We start from the raw sequence: 8,713 nt of genomic DNA, 5'->3' as shown, positions 1-8,713 counted from the left end.
TATATATAACTTCAATATTTTTGGTCTTTATTACATTTTTTGTTGCCCAATGTTCTCTAACAATAGAACCTAATAATACAACCACTGAAGATTAATCAAACAGACTGACTCCATTCGCTTTTGAAGGCACCAGAAATGTGTGAATACTTTCACAAGGTACTTTAAGTGTATGGTATTTCTGAAGTTGTATATTAATATTTCAGCCATACAATCCTTTTCATTTCAAGTGTGAAGACATCTTTAACCGGTTATTGAGATATTAGCTTGTACTTAGCACAGTGGTATGCAAAGTCGGTCCTCGAGGGCCAGCATCCTGCATGTTTTAGTTCTCTCCCTGGTTTAGCGCACCTGGATCAAATGATGGCTCATTAGAGGCCTAAGAAGAACACTGAAATGTTGAAAAGGTCGTTCCTACCACCAGGGACAGAACTAAAACATGCAGGATGCCGACCCACCAGGACTGACTTTGAGCACCACTGACTTAGAAAATGGGTGGAACTGTGATCTCGAGGTCTAGGTAAGGTTTATGTCTGAAACTGCTCTGAATGCTAGAGGACCCACGTGGCTGACGTGTGGCATGAAAATAGCCCAGCAGCACAGGAAATGAAAAATCTAAAAGCAGATTTTGGTTTTCGTCTTCCTGGTAGCACCGGCAGCTTCCCGTTGGTTAGGAGATGCAGGCATTAGCCGGGGGAAGTTTTGTTCAGTCATCTTTTCTTTGCTGCTGCTATTGTTGTTTGCTTTGAACAGCAGAATAGATGCAACTTTCCCGTGAGTCATGGTGTGGTTACTTTGTTGGCGTTTCAAGAAGTGCACCTCTGCCCACCCTTTACAGAGTTTTCAGTCAGCAAAACGCCTTTACATAGGACGCTTGTTTATTAAATTAGAAGAAAGGATTGTTTCGCTTCATTGTTCTTGCTTATAGGGACAGAATGAATGAATGAAGCCTGACTGAGGTATTGTTGGATGCTTGGTCACACTGTGACCCTGCATCCTTCAAGGTGCCTAAATACACAGAATCTAAAAAATTCAGACCTGTCTTAGTATTTGTCCATTTTAACATACAGCATTAATCATTTTCAAACTTCTTATCAAAGATTATCAGCTCTTAAATCCTGATTTATCTTGCTTGCGGTGTTGCAGAATGTTAGGACGACTGCCAGCACGAACTTAGCCGTGCTTTTCCCAAACATTCCTTGGATTCGGTGCTGTGTCATCCAGTTGAAGGACTGCAGTAAAGAAACAATTGTTAAACTGGTAAATGAGGAAGGAGGCATAAAACCTTGCTTGAGTTTCTCACTGGTTCATAGGGAAAGCAGGGGTGTGGCTGTGTTTTACTAGAGCACAGAAAAACAGACTGGGACAGCTTTGCATTCAAAACAAGTTATGTAAGACAGTGTTGAGCTACGCAGATAAAATGTGCATTGTTCTGTTTGGTATTTCCTATAAAACAGGGGTCCCCAAACTTTTTCCAGTGAGAGCCACATAACTTTTCCCTTCTCTGGTGGCCGGAGTCAGTTTGTAACAGAAAAAGTGTGACAATTACAGGAGTGCCTAAATATAAAAATTTATTGTTTTCCCGAAAGCACAATCAAATAACATTCTCTGGGTTCTTCACAGAACAAAAGTCAGGAAATAAATAATAACACTATTAATGAAATAAATAATAACCAAATAACCCTCTCTGGGTTCTTCACAGAAAAAATCCAGGAAGGATTATAGTCCTTATTTTCCGAACTATGAGCCACACCGGACTGTAAACCACAACCCCAAAGTTTTTTTTTGCTTTTTTTTAAACCAGTAAACATACACACATAAGCCGCAGATATCTCTGCCGCTCCAGGTTTTCCACAACGATGCAGCAGCAGCAGAGGGGGGCGGACACCCAACATTTGAGTAATAACAGGTCAATTGAATATCACAATTATTACGGTTGAAAAAGAAAAAGTTGCCAAGATTAGATTTAACTGAATTGATTACAGCAGTTTCCGAACGGTAACTCTAACAGAAAAAGTGCTGATCCTTTGTGTTGCTACTAGCATGTGCTAAATGAATGAAAATGGGCGCCTTCTTCTTCTTCTTTAGATTTCAACAGCAGTTTGCATCCATTATTGTTGCAGTACTGCCATCTACTGGATCCTAATATCTATACCTCAAATTCTCATAGTGATCCCAGTATTATAAAAAAAAAACGAAAATTTTCTTTTTCCCCTCAATGCTATTTAACTGATCAACAACATTCTCAAATTTCAATTTCCTATTAAAACCTAATTCCGTTTTAATGGGCGCTTTCTTCTTTTATTTCCAATTTTGACTTCCAAAGATTCACTTCCTGCTAAAGAGCCCCCTGGTGGTTGAAGAAAAATCCACATATAAGCGGCTTATAGTCCGGAAAATACGGTATATGAAAAAAAATCTGAATGCTCTCTGGTATTGTTCAGGGGGCCGGACCAAATGTTGAGGCGGGCCGGATCCGGCCCACGGGCCGTAGTTTGGGGACCACTGATATAAAAGAACATGGATATGGACAAATTAAAAACAGGGATTCCAATAGATGTGGTAGTGATATTAGAAAATCTACATTGTTTGAAACACAGTGGATGTTTTGGAAAGTGGTGTTAACTCTGACATCAAGAATCCAAGTTTTGACTGTCCAAGTTTACTCATTTTGGTAAATAGACATTTATTTTACATGTTGTTAAAACATAAGAGGATTGTATTTGGTATTTAGTGCAAAGAAAAGGATATAAAAAGGTTGAATCTTAGCTGAGCTGCAAAAGAATCTGAATTTTTCCAACAAATGAATGGGGGGGGGACTGTCCTCAGAGAGATTGGAAAATGTTTACTTAACCATATCAGCTCTTGGTTTGAAAACGTTTTGTAGATTACTAAAGTCCTGAGTGACAGCAAGTGACGTATTCAGATGTTTTGTATGGCAAACAAAAAAGTAGCAGGTTCATAAGTCCAAATCTGATTCCTAGATAAGCTAGCCTGAAAGTATACTAGCTAGCAGGAAGCTAATCATAAAGTTTTGGCTTCTTTTCATGCTGCACAAATCAGTCCTAGCAACTTGAAGATGATGATATCAGGCTAGTATAATGCGGGGGGATAATAATTGTCACACTTACTTCATGTTTCTCTACTTTTTGAACAGGAACACACTTCTGGTGGCTTAGCAGATTGTCTCCCAAAGCCAGTGCTGGTCAACAGAGCTAGTCCAGTGTTTAGCACACATTGAACATGTCCTACTGGCATGTGTCAAAACAGAGGAGATTAGTAGGATTTTCTGTGGATAGTATTATGATGAGCACCAAAGCTGCTGGGTAGAACAGGTTCAAAAAGGATTGCCAAGTCGGCCACCAACCCAACTGGTTCCAATGTTTCATAGAAATAATAACATTTTTGGATGGATGTCTAGCGCTGCAGATTTATGTTGCCCTTTAAGATTTAAAGAGGTTTCATAATTCTACATATAGACTAAAGTCACACCTATCAACAAACTTTTGGTTAAAGTTCTGAGTTAGGTTCGGAAAGTATGCTCAATTGGCTTATGTATATAGTAAGATTATAACGGTTACCATAGATACGTCTCTTGGCATCTTAACTTGGTAAAAATCAATAATGGTTATTTCAAAAGGCCTAAGTCAAGATTTTACCCAAGATTTTAACACACCAAGATTTGGTGTGTTAAAAATATAGGGGGGCCGACCTTGGCAGACGATCTTTACATGGAACAGCAATATATTTAAACAAATTTCAGCAAGCCATTCTGTGTTTCACATTTGCTTTTTTATTTTAATTTCAGCGATCTTAAGCATGTCTTTTGGTTCATTTGAAACATGCATATCATATGCAATTGAATATTCACTTAACTTTTTTCTAACAATATTTACAGAATTTTTAAATAAAATAACAGAAAAATGTGCAAGTAATAGTCATATCAATAAGTGCAGGGCTCATTTGAAAGATGACATATTAGTAAATGTTGATCAGATTTTTAAAAGTTTATTATTCTGGAGTGAAAACTGAAAAGTTGTCTGAATTTATGACTTATTTTGATCTTGAAAAGCAAAAACAAAATTTATTCAGAGACTTGTTGTAAATGACAAATGACTTGTCTGCACTAATGTGATACTGAGATCTGGATTGCAGCACATAGGCCAGGTCTGGCTCAAAGGCAGTGGTATTGATGCGCATGATGTCTCGTAAGTGAGCGCCCGCTATTTAAGTTCACAACTGAGAATGTCTTCTCACACAAATATGTCGACTAGGGTTGCAACCCGTCCCGTAAAATACGGAACCGTCCCGTATTTGACTGTTAAATGTAGGGTCCCGTATAGTGTCCCGAAACGGGACGCGATTTGTTCTGTATTCTACAAATGTGTATGTTTAATAACAAAGAAGTGGTCCCCGAGTACTTTATATAGTAGGCTGCCCCAGTCATTGTTTCACTCATGGTGTTGCGATATTGCGTCCAACACCAAGAGTTGAACGCAACTCATGGTGACTCTCCACCCCCCATGAGACTCATGTGATCGTCGGATCTCATGTGATTCAACTTTTGTTGCAGGTGGTATAGACTCAACTCCAAGACAGGGAAGAAGGAGAAGGAGAGGGGGGACATTCAGGTCACCATCTTGTTCACCCGAAACAACCTGACGGCCAGCATGTACGACCTGGTCATGAAGGACAAGGGCGCCTCCACCTTCAGCAAACTCAAGGAGCGCATGAAGGGCAAGAGGAGGTCCAGCGACGAGGAGTCGTCCTCCGCCGTGGTGCCGGGCGGGTACAGCTCCCTGTACCGCATGCGCCAGAGACTGCCGAGTGACGGAGGTGGGGAGGAAGACTATGAGGACGACGAGGGCGGAGAGGTCCGGCGGAGCAAGATGAGGACCTTCTTCCTGCGGGGGAAGCTGCGGAAGTCGTCTGACACTCGCTCCAGCACTTCCCTGGGCTCTGAGAGCAGCGAGTCGTCGTCGCGCGGCGGCAGCCTGAGTCCAACAGCCGGCATCAGCGTGGTGGTGTCTGACCTGTCCAACTCCCCCAGCAACAGCAGCAACTTCACCGCAGACAACAGTCCAGGTGAGTCCGGCAGGGAGACGATTTATTTTTGTTACTTGGTGACAAGTTCTAACCATTTTCACATGTTTATGCTTTACATGTAAAGGATAAACTCTGGATTAAACCTACTAGCCTGACATTGATGCATTTTACTTCAGCAATTTTGGTAGATTTTCTAAAATGTAGTATGAAATATATATCCTATAAATGTATTTATTTATTGTTTGGGTTTTATATTTATGTCTTGACTGAAGAAGATGACTGCTCTTTGTCTGACCTGAACATGATTCTTTGTCCAACATTTTTCAAGAGGGACCCATGGCCTCCCGTGCCCCCCTCTAGGGGTCGCCACTGCTGTGTACATCTGTAGTTATGTTATTGTTGGAGGCTTGGCATGCGTTAGCCAGCTAAAGAAATGCTCAGTGTCCTCTTGTGAAGCATTTTGTATTTATTACTATAAAGCTGCTGATTGTTTCAGCACAAAAGAAAGATGGCTGACTCTTTGCCATTTTCCTGCATTTCTCTCTTCAATCCTCTTCATTTCTGCCCTCTCTCATCGCAGAACACACAGCAAACACTTCGCCCAAGTCGTCCTCTCTCAGATGCGAGTTTGGCGACGAGGCCGGCGAAATCACCATCGCAGTGCCTCCCCCGATCGTTTGTGTAAACGGAAGCCATGTGTCCAAAGTCCAGGCCCAGGATCGAGGCTCAGGAAAACCATCAGGTTCTTTAGGGCCGGGACTGCTGTTGCAGCGGTCCGTGGCCCACTCCGTTTCCCTGCAGAACCTCAGCACGCGGCCCACCGCCGACCTGCCCAAGGGCCCCGCGGGGGACGGCCGGCGTTGGTCCTTCGACAGGGCCGGCGAGGAGGAGAGGGCGGCCATCGTGGCGGCCCTGGGGCAAAGCGGGGCCGGAGAGGAGGAGCGGCCGGCACCGGCAACACTGCCAGACGCCTCCCAGGCGGAGCTGGAGAGTCAGGTGAAAAAGCAGAGGAGGAACTTGTTCTCACATGGGCGGAGTGAGTCTGCGGGGAAGGGTCAGAGCCAGTCCAAGGGCGAGTCTGAGCAAAGCGCTGCCGCCACCGAGGAGARACACAGAGCGTGGTTCGGATCCAAGGACTCACACAACAAACCCAGGTGAGACACGCAGCCGACACATCAGAACGTCTTCAGCTTCAAAAAATAAACTCATGTGGAATTCTGGTTTTTGGATGTAATGAGTTTTTAAATTTAGGTCAACAACTTTTGGCTTTAACAAAAAAAAAAAAAAAAAAAAAACTGATTCATTCTCCTACATATTACAAAAAAAACAACAGTTGCTAATGTGAGAGATGAATGTTTCATTTTGTGGCGGCTGAAATTAAAACAACTCAAGTCATAAACAAGTCATTAAAATAGAAAAATTAGAAGTTAGAACACGTACATCGAAGCTGCATACTTGACTTATCTTTTTATTTTTAATAAACTGATTCATTCCTCTAACCTGTAACTTTACCTCTACTTTAATGTGACTTGTTCTTCCAAACCTGCAAGAAAACCCACATAAACTTTAGTTTGTTTGCTTTCATACTAAACAAGTTGATCGGTGCGTTCAGTGGCCTTTTGACAGAGCAGGACTTGTCAGACCTGTTTTCTCTGTGTCGGATTAATTACCTGATCTGCTGAATGCAGACACCTACATTCCTAACCCTGTGGAAGAATGCTGAACCTGTTCTCCGACCAGCTGGAGTAGCCTTTCAACGCCACTCTGCTTTGTGGTTTTGCTATATTTAGTGCGAGGGAAAGTGTGAACACCACTTTTTATCCGTTTTAAGTATCTACGTGGGATTTTTCGTGACGGGCTGATGGAAAGAAGAGCATAACTGTAAAATGGAAGGAAAACGATGCATGGAGTTTGAAGTATTTGACAAACTAGCATCTGAAATGTGTGGAGTGCAACTGTATCTCATTTACTCTGACAAAGCTAAATATAACTGAACACAAGCAGCTTCTTTCATCTCTGTCTTTAAAGAAACTAAAGGCTGCTTAATTTTTTTATTGTTGTAAATGTTTAAAATTTTTGAATCACTTTGTGATCTAAACTCAACTTAATTCAGTTTTAATAACTTTATTTGTCGGTGAGGGGGAATTTAAAGGGTTATGAGTAGTACAAATGGACTCAAAAGTGATGATTCATACGTCTGTGAAAGGTTTTATAGAAATAAAACTTTACTCACTTTACTTACTAGCTTATGCACAAAAGGTGGTGGTGGCAGCATCATGCTGTGGGCATGGTTTTCTTCTGCAGTGACAGGGAAGCTGCCCACAGTTGAGTTGAAGATGGGGGAAGCTTAAAATGGACCAATCCTGAGGTGGGGAAAGCACTCCACACATTTCAGATTTATTATTTACAGCAGAGTTAATGAGCCATTCGCCAATCTCCTGCTGCTTTGTGTTGCTCTCTCACATTAAATCCCAGTGACATACATCACTGTGTAAATGTTTTCCCCAGATAGAAGTGGGACAAACACCTGATGCGAAAACAAAATGAGCGCAGCGCTCCGTTCCAGCATTACAGATGAGCCTCCGGCTCTGAACACGTCCCTGCTGCTCCAAGTCTCTGGTTACAGGAGAAGTCTGCAATGCAGATGGAGGAGTGGAACTGCTTTTATAACGCTAACCGTGTGTGGAGCATAATGCCGCAACGGAATAAACGGTCCGTTTCTTTGGAAACGTGATCAGGAGATATCGCTGCTCTCGTTTTTATCCCGGGGCGTGTGTGCAGGTCGGTCACTCGTGTGTGAGCAGCTAGAAAAAGGCCCGAGATGTGGACCTTTCCGCCGGTCACACTGTTAAGTGGGTCGTTTTATCATTTGTGGCGTTTTTGTGCCACCCTAATGTGATGAAATGCATCCACACCGAAGCTTTTCATTCTTTCTGTTAGTCTTTTATTCAGATAACTCTCATCTAACCCTTGAAAAACTTCATACCCGCTCACTTTTTTTGCTCCGTTTTGTCATGCTACAACCTCAAGTTTTAATAAAAGGAACAGATTGAAAAGTTAAACATGAGCTGGAGTCCAACATATTTATGCCTTTATGATGTGCTTTTTACTCACTGTGAATTTAACAGCGATGCAAACTGTTTTGTAGCTGAACACATTTTTGCAATTACTTTGTGAGGTTTAGGATGAAGGAAAAAAAAACATTTAGTTTACAAGCTGATCTTATTCCATAAGCCTCTTGTGTCTGCTGCTAATCGACTGCGCCGTCCTGTTTGCTTTTGCGCTTCTGCTGCTGCTAAAATGTAAAGAAGAGATTATTTTCTTGTAAAAACATTTGTAAAAAAAATTAAAAATTCTCCTCTGTGTTTAATGGCAGCTGCCATTTATTTTTGTTGAAAAATATACCTGATAAATCAGCTTTATGCATGACTGCTGAGCAACAAGTGACAGATGGCTAATGATAACAGCTAGCCAAAAATAATAATCATGTAGCGTTTGTTGGTTAAAAAGCTAAAAGCTTTTCATATGTTTACTATAAAGAGTAATGTTTTGCTCCGACGTTTTAGTTGGTGGTTTTATATTCATAAAAAGAAACTATCAAAGTTGTAGGTTTTCATTAATCATTATTTGATCAAATGTGATTTTATTTTTCTTTCCATAAGCAATATAT

At 41.5% G+C, this 8,713-nt stretch overlaps 1 protein-coding gene across 3 annotated transcripts in view; it reads left to right on the top strand.

The window, feature by feature from the left end:
* The window catches only part of rab11fip5a (RAB11 family interacting protein 5a (class I)), a 34,905-nt gene that overhangs the window by 17,099 nt on the left and 9,093 nt on the right, over positions 1 to 8,713 (top strand). For all 3 annotated transcript variants that reach the window (XM_008398815.2, XM_008398812.2, XM_008398811.2), the window contains exons 2-3: positions 4,571 to 5,082; positions 5,624 to 6,197. In XM_008398815.2, the coding sequence (XP_008397037.1) occupies positions 4,571 to 5,082; positions 5,624 to 6,197 (1,086 nt within the window). The remainder of the gene's footprint in view (positions 1 to 4,570; positions 5,083 to 5,623; positions 6,198 to 8,713) is intronic.

This window comes from Poecilia reticulata, linkage group LG22 (assembly GCF_000633615.1).
Source record: "Poecilia reticulata strain Guanapo linkage group LG22, Guppy_female_1.0+MT, whole genome shotgun sequence".
In the NCBI taxonomy this organism is placed as follows: domain Eukaryota; kingdom Metazoa; phylum Chordata; class Actinopteri; order Cyprinodontiformes; family Poeciliidae; genus Poecilia; species Poecilia reticulata.
Note: the sequence above shows the minus strand (reverse complement) of the source record. Positions and strands in the feature narration are given on the sequence as shown.